This window comes from Nothobranchius furzeri, chromosome 10 (genome assembly GCF_043380555.1).
Source record: "Nothobranchius furzeri strain GRZ-AD chromosome 10, NfurGRZ-RIMD1, whole genome shotgun sequence".
In the NCBI taxonomy this organism is placed as follows: domain Eukaryota; kingdom Metazoa; phylum Chordata; class Actinopteri; order Cyprinodontiformes; family Nothobranchiidae; genus Nothobranchius; species Nothobranchius furzeri.
The window spans coordinates 58,734,507-58,749,588 of record NC_091750.1 but is presented as its reverse complement, the minus strand read 5'-3'; the positions used below and the strand labels follow the sequence as shown (position 1 = coordinate 58,749,588).

The 15,082-nt window shown below is 38.7% G+C and overlaps 1 protein-coding gene across 1 annotated transcript; it reads left to right on the top strand.

Annotated features, from left to right (window-relative positions):
- The first annotated feature begins 1,059 nt into the window (after window positions 1–1,059).
- On the top strand, window positions 1,060–13,148 carry slc22a21 (solute carrier family 22 member 21). The gene is made up of 10 exons (XM_015961443.3): window positions 1,060–1,961; window positions 3,112–3,215; window positions 6,669–6,823; window positions 6,906–7,077; window positions 7,551–7,677; window positions 9,233–9,330; window positions 10,657–10,871; window positions 10,953–11,135; window positions 11,690–11,825; window positions 12,695–13,148. Exons 1-10 carry the CDS (start codon window positions 1,536–1,538, stop codon window positions 12,792–12,794), a joined length of 1,716 nt encoding a protein of 571 aa, XP_015816929.3. The 5' UTR covers window positions 1,060–1,535; the 3' UTR covers window positions 12,795–13,148.
- The last annotated feature ends 1,934 nt before the right edge of the window (window positions 13,149–15,082 follow it).

Below are 15,082 nucleotides of genomic sequence, written 5' to 3'. Positions count from 1 at the left end.
AACAGGAGAATAGACTCTAAACAAAAAATAAAATAAAACTGCAAAAAATGCAGTGCTCCAAAAATGGAAGCTAAATAAAACATGAAAATCCAAAAATTACACAAAAAATAAGAAAGTGAAAACTGATGAGAAGTAAAAACTGAAATTATCAGAGGCTAGGGCTGGGAATAGCTCTACTGACACTGTAAAAAGGGTGTGAGTGTGAAAGCTGAAAGATAATAAATAGAAGGACGGAAAGCGCAATGATGAAAAGGCGAGAGACATGGAAGAAACATGGGAGAGGACAGAGGACATGAACAACTCCACATTTTTTAGGATCCCATGCTAACCTTTTTTAAATTTTTGTTCTCATTTTTTTAAATCTTAATTCTTCATTTTATCTTCAATTTTTTATCATATTTTACTTCTTTTATAAATGTAATTGTTGTTTTGAAGCGACTCATGCTTTTTTTTTAATTAAGCGCTATATAAAAAAACCCTTTCTTGTCCTTTGTGTGCTTAAGTCTTTGGATGGACAAGTTCAGTAGACCAGATTGAAGACAGGAGAGAGATAAGTAGAGCCGCTGGGCCAGCCTGAAAGACTGACAACCCCCAACACCCAAGCACATTCCACTGGCTCATCTGTGGTTGAAAGGCAGCAAACTATCAGTGATTTAGTCATTAGTTATCAAACCAAGCAGTCATTTGACAAAGCTCTGGTACAGCTGGGGGAATCAGAAAATGCTGGGTGTTCTAGTGTTGATTAACATGACAAAAGTTATTTGTTTAACTATAACAAAAAACAAAAAAATATGCACATTGGCGAAATTTCATCTTTTAGTGGAACAGTTGTAACATGTCATATCAGTTAATGTAATATCTGAGTTTTCTTTACTGATACCATATCAGGTCTGTGTCATGTCATCACCTTTTTCTTGGAACGAAAAAGCAAACGTCCCAAAGAAATGCTAAGATAATGCATATTCTCAGCATGTCAGAGTATAAAAATATATACACATAAGATCATTTAATTAGACTTTTTTTCTTTAGAAAACTACTTTGAACCAGTGCAATAAAAATGCAATACTCCAGAGGAAGGTTACAGTTAAAAATACTATTAAGAATAAAACTGAGCAGAAAATCTCAGCCGAACTAAAATGACTAACTCACAATGGACAAGTCCTGACAAGTGAGAGCCAGGGGCAAATTGGGGACAGGTGTAAGTGAAATGATTTCTAAACAATGTCCAGGTGAGGGAGGCAGAAGCATGGCTGAAACACAACACATTTATTCCAAACATATTACTTGAGGACCAAGAAGTGAAACTCTTATTCTCAAAAAAAAAAAAAAAAAGAGTTTTTGGTTTTGAGTTGTCTTTAACCCACCTGTAGAGTACACTTCTCATAATAATGGGATTATGATGTAGATTCAAACTATAGATTAACAATCGTTTATTTATTGACCAAAGGGCTAAAGTGTGTTGGAGGTGGGTGGGATGAAACAGAAACTTTAGCAGAACTTGAGGAGAACCTGCGCTCATTCCCTCCTGCTCCACCATGAGCGCCGAGTCTCCTGCTGCAGACAAAATCCTCGACTACGAAGGTGCGACAGCCTTCCTCGGTCAGTGGGGACGCTTCCAGCGGAACGTGCTCTTCCTCCTCTCCGTGACCGTCATCCCCAATGGGTTAATCGCCATGTCCACGGTGTTTCTGACTGACACGCCGGCGCACCGCTGCCTCCTGCCCGCGCACCTGAACCTGAGCGCAGCGTGGAGGAACAGCAGCATTCCGCAGGAGGAGGATGTGAGCGGCGCTCTGGTGCCCAGCAAGTGCTCCAGATACAGACTGGAATCTATGCTGGATTACTCGGAGAGAGGTTTGCTGCCCGGTGTTGATGTTAATCTGTCAAATGTGCCGAAAGAGAGTTGCCTGGACGGATGGGAGTACGACCACAGCGTGTACACCTCCACCATCGTGTCTGAGGTGTGTCCACCTTTCATTATAGGAGTCTGCTGCAAGGAGCCCCTCTCACCTGGTCATATTTTCATCAGTTTAAATCATATATTGTTTAAATAAACTAATTTAATAATTCACAATCATGACAAATATTAAATTACCCTTTTTTTGGCAATTTGGTCACGATTTGTGTCTGCTTTCTCACTCTGCAACTTAAAACAAGCACAATGAGCACATCAGGGGTGTTTGAATGGAACATGTGAGAAAACTCCACCCCCTTTCAAAGCTCTACTGCTCATCCCTCACATCGTTCAAAGTTTAAATAGGTAACAGGTTTGGCGTTTGTGTGGTGACCTTAGGGGCAGCTTTAAACCCAGCAACCCTGGTCCTGGAGAGCAGGTTTCCAGAAGGTTTCCCTGCTTCACAGATAATTCACTAGCTCTGCTGAAGCCTGTTAATCACATCAGTTGTGTTGATGCAGAAATGACTGAAACATCCAGCATGTTTTGATGGTTTCTCTGCTCCAACCATGGATGTAGTTTTTTTAAGTCAATTTTTGTCCCCTTCGCTTTTTACTGTTCTAAAACAACAATACGCTCTATTAAAGTAAACTGGTTGAGCACTAGGACCAAGCGGAAAACAACCGCTTGTGTTGAAACCCGTTTCCTATCAGAACCATCCATGAGCTCATCTATTGGCTCTGCTGACACTTGTAACGTGTGATTGGCTGTTCCTGTCACCTGTGTACTTGACAGTTCTGCATTCTTGACATTGCATAAAAGAGCCTCTATAGATTGTAGTTCAACACATTTGCTGTATACTTACTGTAAAGACACCCCCAGACTCACTTCTAAAGTCAAAATGGCTCCAACCCACCTGATTTTATTTCGTAGGAGAGTAACAGCTTCTTAAGAACTTTAAGACCTGCTGAACAGGTAATTCAACTGCTGAGTCAGGTGTGTTGAAGCAGGGAAACGGCTAAAGCATGCTGGATAGGGGCTCTTAAAGACATGGGATGGGCTCCCCTTTCATCAAAATGTTGGAGTTTTGGGAAGCAGCAGCTTTAAAAATGTATATTTTAGTTGCATTTCTTTACTTGATGGTTTGTTTTAGATTCTTGCTGAGGAATACTTGCATAATTTTGACATTGTGTTAATCTTACCTGTGTTTCGTGCAGTGGAACCTGGTGTGTGATGAAAGCTGGAAGAAGCCCCTCACCACTTCATTATTTTTCTTTGGCGTTCTCACTGGCTCCTTCTTGTCAGGACAGCTATCTGACAGGTCTGTGCAAAAGAGTTTCTATTAAAGATTGGATAAAACATAATTTAACAGAAAGGACACAATGTGTAAAAATGCGTCAGCATACATTGTGTTCCCCAGGGTCCTGTACCAAGACCATAATTATTCAGTATGCATATAAATTATATCTTTAATATATCTTAATTGGTAAGATGTATTCTCTTTGCTGATGACACTAATGTATTTTACTGTAATAGTTATAATGTGTTTGAGAAATTGTGAGGAACTAAATGTGGTTTAACGGTGGTTGGACCTAAACAAACTGTCCTTAATCATGGGTAAAGCAAAATCTATTTCAGCTAAAATGAAACCGACATTTTACTTAAATAAATAAAGTATCCAAATTGAGTCTGTAAATGATAAATTTTTGGGGGGAATTATAATAGTAACTCGACATGGAAACTCCATGTAAGACACACAAAAACAAAAAATCTCCAAAGGCCTCTCAATCTTAAATAGAATTAAACCAGAAAATGTACCATTTCTCTATACTGTACGCTGGCGCGCCCATACTTAACGTGTTGTGTTGAAATGTGGGAAAATACTTATCGAAGCAAACAAACAAATTCATAATATTGCTGAAACCACCAGTGCAGATCATCCACTAAGTTGAGTTTTTAGATCATACTCATCACTTGTTCATCCAGTCCAGATTGCATAATTTTCTTGAACTTGTGAAACACAATACGATTGTAATTGATACAATAAATTAATCCCAGTAAATCTATAACAAGTCTTTACAATTTGAGAAAACGCATAACTTCAGAGGATATGGACACTTTCTAATTCCTGAATTCAGAACTACATGTAAATGGTTTTATGTGTCAGTGCGTGCCATGAAATTGTGGAACGGTCTGGAAACACACCTTAAGCAATGGCCAAATATTCATCAATTTAAACAGTCATACAAACGTAAGGTCAGGTCACAATAGGAAGTGTCTTAAAGGCCCAGCGTGTGATATTTTTACCAGTTTACTATCAAATCCTGTGTTTCCAGTTCACAAACTTGTCCTTTTTCACTAATATTTCTCACCAACATCAATTCTAAATATTCATCTCAACTTGAAATTATACATTTTTATATACATAAACTGTGGCCGAGGCTCCATGGTCATCCACCATCTTAAAATGCAGTAGCTGTTTAGGGACATACAAGCTCCACTTTACCCATTTGGACTATGACTGTAACCTGAAAGAACCAGTAGAGGGCAGCAGTGCGCCCTGGAAGCATGAAGTCTGCTAATTCAACTGAGAAATAGAACAGAATAGCTACACCGTTGCTGTACTTGCTAGTTTGAATAATTAACAATTAAATCAAAAGACACTTAAAAATTGTCAGTTCGTCATCATGTCCAACACAAGGAAGCCGCATATGTTCAGACCCCCGCCCGCTATTAGCTGGATGCCAACCTCCAATCAGTGTCTCTGCCATCTTTTCCTAGCACCAGAACTCCCGATCCGGTCCCCGGCTCACCAACACTCCTTCACCAGCCGTGGTTAACGATCAGCCAATGATCGCTCCATATCCACATAAGCTGGTAGCGCCAGCCACTTTGTTTACATCGAACGCACCGTGATCCACGTGAAAGGGGTGTTGTGGGAAATTAAATTCCCCTGAAATATTCTGTTTCTCTTAGGCAGTCAAGAGCAAATGTTTCCAAATTCACAGAACTTATTGTCCATTATGAGGACTAAACTACCTCAAATAAAAGTTGAGCGAGATTACTTCTTTTTACATAACTTTCACAAATGATAAATACGCTTGCTGCAAAAGAGTGAACAAGAATGTTTTTACTGTAAATTTTTTATTGTTTTTAGGAGGAAATATAGATAAAAAATCACAAACATAACATTATTACATTACATTACATCATTTTCCTGTAAACGTCGATCACAAATGTTGTGAAAATAGCCAGAAGTGCGATCTCCGGACACGGAGGGGACAGAATATTTCAGGGGAACACAATTTCTCACAACACCTGACCTCCCGGCTGATGTCACCCCTCCGTGAATCATGACAGCTTCAAGATTTAACAGAACTAGCTTACTTCCTTCAGAACTGGTAGTTTGATGAAACAGTCATAATTATTAATGCTTTTTTAAAGAGGTCGAGTAGCCTGTTTTAAGCTTTGTGTGGGTTAGGCTACACAGGTTGAAAATTGGTTATACAGTCAAACTCATGAGTGAGCCACTGTAGCTGCAATACTTTCTCTGAACTGCGTGGCGCTTAAGAGTCACATTTTTTCATGATTTCAATGGATTTCACACATGGGGCCTTTAAATGTACATCTGTAGTTTGCTTTGTGTGTTCTGGTCATTCTCCATTGTTTTTAAATTTATTTTGTATTTATTTACAGTTGAATATTGTAGTTGAGTTGTTGTTTATTATTGCTATTACTCATAATGGTGAAAAGCGGTGAAGCGTACAGAACATGTTATGAGTAAATAGGGTGAAATTAAACAAGTTTCTTGTTCCCACTCCCTTTCAGGCACACAATATCAGTGCTTATTAACTATGATGTGTACATATTTTGGAGGTGGTCTGTCGCCTAGATTGTAAATGTGGATGCCTGGAATAAAAATATTAATTAAAAAAAAAGTTAAAAGAGGTTGTCTGTCAAAACAGAAGGAATTTCTTCCGGTAAGCTGATAATTACAATTGTCCCACAGTGCAGTTTCCAATTTGAGCTCGACTTCGCTTGAAGTTAATCATTGCTAAAACTTTCACCCATAAAAAAGTTTTAAAATTTTTGTTTTTTTCATTTTTTGTCTTAATGGAGACCTAACTTTTTTCTTAAGGTACAATAGTCATGAAAATTCTTACAATAGTTTCTGACAGTTTCAGTATCTTCCAGAATGAGCTGTTTCAGGGCTCTTGTCATTTTAAGAGAACAAGCTAGACCTGGCCACGCCCACCCAGCCACGCTCGCTGAGAAGCTAAAATATCCCTGTTTGTGATGTCATAAATGGGGACTTTTGGGAATGGAGTGTTTCAGCCATGAAATTCCTAAAACCAGACACTGACAGACAACAGGTGGATGTTTTTTTCACAGTTGGAGTGTTTATAGAGGTAGAGATCCACCTGGCAGCACAAAAGGACGCATCATGTTTTGTTTTGTGCATTATACCCCCTTTGCACATTTAGAAGGAATAATAAAACAGGTGTTTGGAAACCCAGTTTTTGTTGTGGTAATATTATACTGTAATGTGGGGAAACTTTTTTTTTTTTTACCGATTTCAACAAAGACCAATCTTTGTCAACCTTTCTTAGCTCCTCAAGCTACCTTTTAAGTTGTATTCAATCAAATCTTTAATAAAACATTCTCTTCAAGTTTGTTTTAGAAAAATTGATTAGTGAGTCTGCATAACCGTGCAGAAATTCAGGGAATCTGTGCATGTGTGATTAACCAGTTCTTTATTTCACATCCTTTTCAGATACGGGAGGAAAGTGGTGCTGTTTGTCTCCATCGTACTCCAGGCAGTGTCCTCATTCATTCAGATTTTCTCTCAGAGCTGGACCATGTTCTGTGTCTTGTATTATATTCTCGGAGTGGAAGAAATTGCAACATATCTGGTCGCATTTGTTTTGGGTACATCACTGTTTCTATTTTGAATTAGTTCTTAATGAATCAAGGGGAAAAAAGTCTAACTGAACCTGTTTCAAACCTTAAGGAACTGAGATTTTAGGTCCACGTGCCAGAACCATTTTCGCTACCGCTGGGGTGTGTGTGTGCTTTGCTGTGGGCTACATGCTTCTGCCGCTGATTGCGTTCTTCATCAGGGACTGGAGGATGCTTCTCTTTGGCATTACGTTACCAGGCTGCATCCGTGTGGCTTTCTGGTGGTAGGTAGGTCCATGTTCGTGTGTCTGTTGATGTTCAACTGTTGTAAAACATTTTTGACCTCTTCCTTTCCAAAATGGTTGCTAAATCAGTATAGCAGTATATGTTGTGTCAGGAATGTAATCACTTATTCACTCAAAGTAAGGCTGCTGCAAATGATGTTTGCGAGAAGAATCTGATGCTGTTCCCTTGGGGCAGAGGGACATGCATTAACAGACTTGTTAGAGGAGGTGTCACTAACCTATAGTTAACATGCTGAGACCCGAGGAGAACGTAGCTCTTGGGGTTTTGCAAATTCCGTGACAACTTCCATATTTTAACTTGTTGCAAAGTAAGCTTTTCATTCAATTTGCAGAATTTCCAAGAGTCTTTCTTCCTGTAGTGAGGATTTCTAGGTTGTACCTGTTATTGTTTATTTTAATACCAATGCTGATGATCACCTTTTGGCCTTTTTTACTGTTGCAAACTGAGACAGGTTTGTTCCAGAGTCTCCACGGTGGCTGATCTCGCAGGGAAAACTTGAAGAAGCAGAGGCCATCATTTTAAATGCTGCTAAGCTGAACAACATTGAGCCTCCAGTGGCCATCTTTAGTTCTTTAGCGGTAAGATCAGCTGGAGTTGAGCTGTTGATCTGTTTCTGTTGTCCTTAAAGCCATGGGGTTCTAAAAGTTGAAGAAAAGCAAACCTGTTTTTAATTATTTCTAGACTCTCCAATGCTCTTCAACTTCTTTGAAACTTAAGTCACAAATCACGAGCTTTACACTCCAGTGGCATGCCATTTTAATTTCTTATAAACCACAAACTCTCAGGAGGGTTAAGCCTAGTTTACTTCTCTGTCTGCAAGGCCGTGATCTGTTGACACAATCACTCTGCAGCAGGCCAGAGGGTTTGCCCAAAGCTGCAGAGATGAAGTATAGTCTAGGCTTTAGAAAGCTGGTCTTGTATGATGGAATCTGGTACTCATTACTGTAAGATATCAGTTAATGGTGACCAGCATGGTGGTGCAGCTAGTAGCACTGTTGCATTGCAGCAAGAAGGTTGAAGGTTTGAATCCCAACTGGGGCATTTCTGTGTGGAGTTTGCATGTCCTCCTCATTCATGTATACGTTTTCTCACAGCACAGTGAAATTCTGCTCATAACTCATGGGGGTACTCGCATAGTCTTTTATTTATTTATTTACTTTTAACACTTCTCTGCACACAAAGGCAAGGATGTCAAGGAAGTGTGTTTGTTGTGTAATCAAATAAAAACGGAATTCTCAAACCCCCAGTTGACTTACCACTTCAGACTCCAATCCCCATAAACCCCTGTGTGTCCTCCAACTATGGCAAGCCTCAAGGACAACTGACATAAACATGGCAACAGTCTTCTCTCTTCCAGAATTCTGGATTTGGAGGACTGATGTGTTAGGGTTAAGGTTAGTCCAGTGTGTTGCTATCATGTACAGTGTGATCAGTTGGGTCACATCAGATCATGTTTGACACCATGATCCATGACCTGTGACCTGTGACCAGAGCTGAATACAACTGGAAAAAGTCAGAGCGTATGTCTGACTTAACATAATCCTGAATAAGAATTCCTTTTGAAAAAAAAAAAAAAGATGACGTGATACTTTAGTCAACTGTGAGTCAATTACACAAGCATGGAAGAGGTATTTTTTTAGTCTTGAATGCAGTTCTTGAGTGAATATTACTTTGTGATCCATTTGAGAATCAAATGGAAGTGCAAAACCTTAATTTGCACCTGCAAAATACATCCTGCTGATTTGTGAATTTAAGCTCAGATATTTTAGCACTTCGTTTCTTCATTTATCGATATACACTGCTCAGACCACTTAAACAGCACAATGCAACTCCAAGTCAATCACACTTCTGTGAAATTAAACTGTCCACTTAGGAAGCAACACGGATCAATCCAACTATTGCTTTTTATTTTTTAATCATAATAATTTATATGGATGCATGAAAATCCAGCATTACTAATGACAGACTGCTTTCCTAAGCTTTTCCGTTGAGTTCACATTTCAACTCAGACATGTTTATGTCTCCCAGCAAGAGGCTGAGGCCTCAAAGCATCACTCTCATTACATTATTTCTAGACGAATGGCTCAGCTTTTTAATGTTTGTTGTTGTTCCTCACGCTACGTTGGCTCACAGAATGAAGCAGATTCTAAGGACAAGAGGGCCCACAACATCTGTGACCTGCTACGTTCTTCAAACATCCGCTGGATTTCTGTCATGCTGTGGCTGATCTGGTGAGTCCCTGCTGGCGCAGCTTGCTGTCACATTCCGCACTAGGACTACACACACACACACACACACACACACACACACACACACACACCATGTACACTGTACTGTGCACATGCAGTTTTTGTCTCGACGTGTCATTTCGACTACATTTCAGCTCCATAAATAATGACCCGTCGGGTGCTGTGAAGGTTGCAGCGAAGATCAAAATCAGGTTTTGTGTAATTGCACAGCATGTGTGTACTTGTCCCACAAACGTGAAACCCGTGAGATGCATTTGTGATTATTTAAAAATTGTGTTGGAAATGGCAAACTTTTAGATACTTGTCCTACAGTTGTTAAAAATACTGACAAACTTCACATGTTTTACGGAAAATTCAAAATTGACTAATATTTTTGAAACAAAATGGGCAACACTGCACCGTCCCAAAATCTAAACAAATGCATGGAACGCCTTACAACCATTTATCTGGATTTGCACCAATTGAGAAACCTACATTTCATCATCAATAATGAAGAAGTGAAGTCTTTTAAGCTAGACCGCACCAATCTGTCTACGCTATACTGAACTGGTGGAGGATTCCATGCTCTCACAGTAGTAGTAGTAAATATTATTCAGCAGTAATGATGTTTAATGAAATGTGAAGTTAAAGGTGTGGTTGACTGAAAGCAATTTTTTAAATGTTTTTCTGATTATGATTGGTCACTCTTGAATTTTTCATGCAGGCTGAACATGAAAACGGTCTCCTGCATTAGCTTCTGATAGAAAATGTGAAAATCTAGGATTAGAAAACCCTCAGATCTGTCACTGTGAATTCAGCATACTCAAGACGTGGAAGGCTTTTGTTGTTTGAATGTTGGGTAATCAGCAGAGAACAGTTTGGATAGTTTAAGCTAACCAATAGCATCAGCAACACGACTACACAACAGAAGCTCCTCCAGGATTGTGATATTTGTGGAGATAAAACATCTACGCTGCAAGTCAGTGATAGTCACGTTGCCATTATCAGTCTGGGGCCAGATGTCCTAATGTCAGGAAATGAGGCTCCTAAACCTGCCGTCTGAAGCTCAGCTGTGATGTGGGCAGCTTTTAGTCTTTGAGAAATAGTGCACAGATACATCTTCCCTCCCAAGAATGATTTACAAAGCATTCATTCCTACTAGAGACCACCGCAAATGTATTGATAAAATGTGTCAATCACTCCTTCCAATGTATCATTTTTTGGCAAACACAAAACTACTGAGGACATTAAGCTACAGTTGCAGTAATTGTGCACTTCCCTATTTTTCTTTTATATGAAATAAAGACGTTTTGTTTATGCTCCACGCAGGAACACCCTTACCATCGCCTACTTTGCCCTTTCCCTGAACACGGGAAACCTCCATGGGAATGCGTTCTTCAACTGTTTCCTGTCGGCCATGGTAGAGATGCCGGCCTATGCCTTGTCATGGGCTATGTTCCATTGGTTTCCCAGACGGTGGAGTCTTTTCTCAACTCTTGTCGCAGGAGGGTTGTTTCTACTCATCATACAGCTTGTACCAGCAAGTATGTATCAAATCTGGCAGCCTTTTAACACCACCTTATTTTAAGGATACGTTTAACCTCTTATTGTTTTTGTCCCAACAGACTTGGTTTTTCTATCCATCACATTTGAGATGATGGGGAAATTTTCAGTGTCGACTGCGTTTGCTGTTGCATATGCGTACACAGCAGAACTCTACCCAACTGTATTGAGGAACACGTCTGTTGGCGCCTGCTCAATGGCTTCCAGAATAGGCAGCATTATTGCACCCTATTTTGTTCATTTAAGTAAGTTTTGTTCATATTCCTCCAGTATCCCAGTGAGTTTCGTTGATGAATGTCTGCAAAAATCTCTTTTAGTTTTATTAGAATGTTTTTTTTGTTCCAGTAATAAGTGGAAAGTTTCAAATGATGTCTGAAACATTTCTGATGAAATTTTGTGCCGTGTCAAGTAACTGTCTGAAGGAAAAAAATCAAAGTTAATCTAGCATCAACACAGGAACACAGACTTTTTATTAGAAATCAAGTCCCAAACAAACATTTTCTGTAGAAGCTGTGCCTAAATAATTCTTCAACCATGAGTGGCAGAGCGTTCTGGTGGTTACACGTTTAGATTTCATGCTGGTCTTTGTAACGGCAGGAAATGACACCCTAAAACCTATAAAAGCCTCTGTCGGCAATAAAAACCACCTCAAATTTAGACACAGAACTCCTGCTTTAGTCCTTTAAAACCCTCATTTGCAAGGTTTTCACGACTTGTCGGTGTGTGTTCAGCAGCTCTGTAGTACCATTGTAGCCAAGGTTGTTTTTCAGTCTCCCCCTTCTATGATGTTCCACCACAGGAACCTATTCCGTTTCACTGCCTTACATCCTGATGGGGAGCCTCACAGGTCTGGCAGGGTTGCTGAGTCTCCTGCTGCCCGAGAGCTTTGGAATGCCTCTGCCTGAAACCATTAATCACATGCAGCACTTCCCTGGGTAAAACCGCCTCTGCTACACCTCCATCTCGGTGCATCCTTTAAGAGTCTTTTTACATTTTTGCAATAGTTGTTTCAGATTAAAAAATAACAATAATAATTTAAAGAAATTGGCAAACGAATTGGATCTGCATATTCTAATGCAGCAAATGACTGTGAATTATTCAGTATTTTTTTAAAAATATTTTTCATAAAAGTTTATTTCCATTTGTTATAACATTCCTAACCGGTAAACCATGCAAAAAGGTGTCTCTAAACAAGCACAGACAGTTTCTCCTAAAGAGTTTGGCCTGAAGGTACAGCACTCACCTGATCAACAAGTAGTCCCTGTTTTTAGTTTGGGAAAACACTAACAAAAGCACGTAACAGCAAGACGTTTCATAATTAGACCAATCTGGACCAACTGTTTTAGGTTTTTGGAACATGTCCATCACTCCCAAAATGGTGCCAAACTGATTAAAAGTGAGCAAAAATAAAAACAAGGATTTAATAGGGAATAAATGAACAAAATAATTTCTGCATCATTTTGGTTAATCAGTGGTATTTCTGTAAATTATTTTCATTGTAAAAAGAAATACAAGTTAGTTTTCACTTAGTTTAGTCATTGTAAATATAATGGTACAACAAAGAGTAGAAATATATATTGAAAACATTTAAGCTTCTGAAAAACGATACTGGGCCAAGGTTTGAATGGGATCACTTATGTCACAAATTCAGTAAATTAAATTAAACTGTGAAATTTCCTATTAAACATCAGAAGTTTGCTGATTGCTGCTAAGAGGTCCACTTTACTTATCTGTGTTCACCAATATTTGAATTTTTCAAATGGAAATCTAAATATATGTCCAAATATTCTGTTTCTTTCCTCAGATGTTGTCAGAAGGCTCCATACAGCCTGACACCCATTAAAGAGGAGGAAAATACTTTTGAAGAAGCATCTCTGGTTAGAACATGCAGCTCTAACATCTGATGTGGTCACACAGCCTGTGTGCAAATGTGTAGGTTAGGAGAAAAAAAAATCAAAAGAATCATCTGCTCTGAATGCACATGTGACTTTCCTCCTCCAAAAGGCCAGCTGATTCAATTTAACGCAGATATTGCTTTGCCACATCATGATGGAAGTACAACAGCAACATTATCTTGGTTTATTACACCTCCTCTTCATCACTGCAATTTTTTAAAGAGCACTGGTCACTTTCAGCTGTTTAAAAAATAGAGATTGGTGTATTTGTGTGACTGCAGTTAATAGAAATGTCTCATACAGGTGATATTTAAATTTGAGTCTTTGTGTCAAATGTAGACCAAATAAAATTTTATACATCTGTTTCTTTGTTCATGTATGTGTGATAAAAAAAGAAGTGCAAGAATGTTTTGTTCATTTTCACCAGTTGTCTTTTAAATGCTGCATATTGAAAATATGTTTTATCTTCTTATTTTGTCCAACCATGTAAAATCCATCTGTTTATTCCAAGAGTCGGTCAAAATCAAAAGGAATGAGTCATAGGGAGGTGGTTAACTGCTTTTCAGCTTGTCAAGAAGTAAGGCATTCAGCTTTGGCAATTATTTTAAAGCTGTAAATCAGTGATGCTGAAGAAGTAAAACTGATGTTCCATACATCTTACTGCTAAAGCGAGCAAAACACTTATTAATGTGTAACAAAACTGCAGGATTTTAAACCTTTAAACATTGGACTGGAGGCCCTTTGTGAGATTTGTCGATAACTCGCCTGTCACCTGAATAAAAGCAAAAAGTAGCCAGTGGTAACGACCTTAAGATGCGAAGATTTACCTAAGATTACAAGAAAATTTCTCATTGGAAGCAGAAAACCAATCGGAAATTAGCATAAGGCATTGGTACTTAACATAATTGCAGTTTATTTGTAAACTAGTTTTTATTTCACATACCCTTTGGATTTAAATGGTAATAGATTCAATCGTGACTTCCAATGTTCTTTTTTAAGAGCAAGTTCACGGAGAAACAGGTTTATACTTCTTTTTGAAATATGATATCTTGAGTTTAATATAAAGGCTAAATAGTCTATCACTATTTCTTGCATTAGCCGCCGATAGAAAATAGACCAGAGCAACGGACATGATGCAATCACCCGTTTAACAAGGGAAAATGAATCCAAAACCTCTTATCAGTTAGTCTTAAAGTTAGTAAAATTTGTTTACGAGCAGCAGTCATAAATTCATATGACACAAACAAATTCACTTGAGAATAAACTGAATTGGCAATACATTTATTGACTAATATAATCACTTCAGCTCCTTCTGAAGCATTTAGCCAATCAATATTAACCATCGTATTTGATCAAACAAACACAAACAATGAAACAATGATATGATAATGTAAAACAATCTGACCCAATAAGTGTGTGTTTTAGTCTTGTCCCCTATCAACGCTAAAAACAAGTACGTGTGTGTATGTGTGTGTGTGGGAGGTAACTTTTTCCCCACCACAATTAAAACCAGGGTGTGTGTGCAGCTTTCACAGTAAACTTTACCAAACACTTTAAAATCACAGTAAAACTTAACCAAAACACTTTGAATTGTTTCTCAGTTCAAGGAAAACAACAAATCAATCAGATTGAATATCTAAAAAGCCTGTCCACCCGGGCCCAGCTTAAACAAACACAGATATCACAATAATAAAACAAACAGACCTTACTTGGAGTTCTGATGGCGGTTTTTGGTACGAAAGAGAAAAAACTTTTTCAGAGCACAGATGACACAGTCTTTTGGAGAAATTAATGCATAGTAACTTTCTCATGAGGGCAGACTCTCAACACTTTACAACTATTGAGTCAGAAACAACTCAGAGGCACTGTTGGGATTTGAACCCAGGATCTCCTGTTCACGAGGCAGGCACTTTGGCCACTAAGCTACAGCACCTGGTTTGAAAGACAAATGGGACTGCATTAGGCTCTTCTTATGCGAAAATCTTGACATGTGAGAAAGAGTAATTTATCTTGATATTCTAGCTATAGAAATTAATGTAGTACTTCTTGTAGAAGTCAAGTCCAGTACTCGAACTCCTGAGGCTGCTAGACCGGGACCTGGTTGACGCTCTGTGTTGATCCGATGTTGACTGATTAAATTACGTAAAAACAGCCTTAAGCGTGGAATTGTTATGATAATGCTTGTTTAATGTTGATTGCATTCCAGGTGAATGATAGGAGTAATTGCTAACTTTCCCATTCAAACGTCTTCACGCCACAGCGGTCAAAAACCTGTTTGCCCTTCCGGAATAGAGCCT

Excerpts from the sequence above, each read along its gene's own strand:
- slc22a21 (XM_015961443.3), top strand. The coding sequence starts at position 1,536 with ATGAGCGCCGAGTCTCCTGCTGCAGACAAAATCCTCGACTACGAAGGT. Across the intron at positions 1,962-3,111 it reads CCTCCACCATCGTGTCTGAG|TGGAACCTGGTGTGTGATGA; the intron begins GTGTGTCCACCT and ends TGTTTCGTGCAG. Across the intron at positions 3,216-6,668 it reads TCAGGACAGCTATCTGACAG|ATACGGGAGGAAAGTGGTGC; the intron begins GTCTGTGCAAAA and ends CATCCTTTTCAG.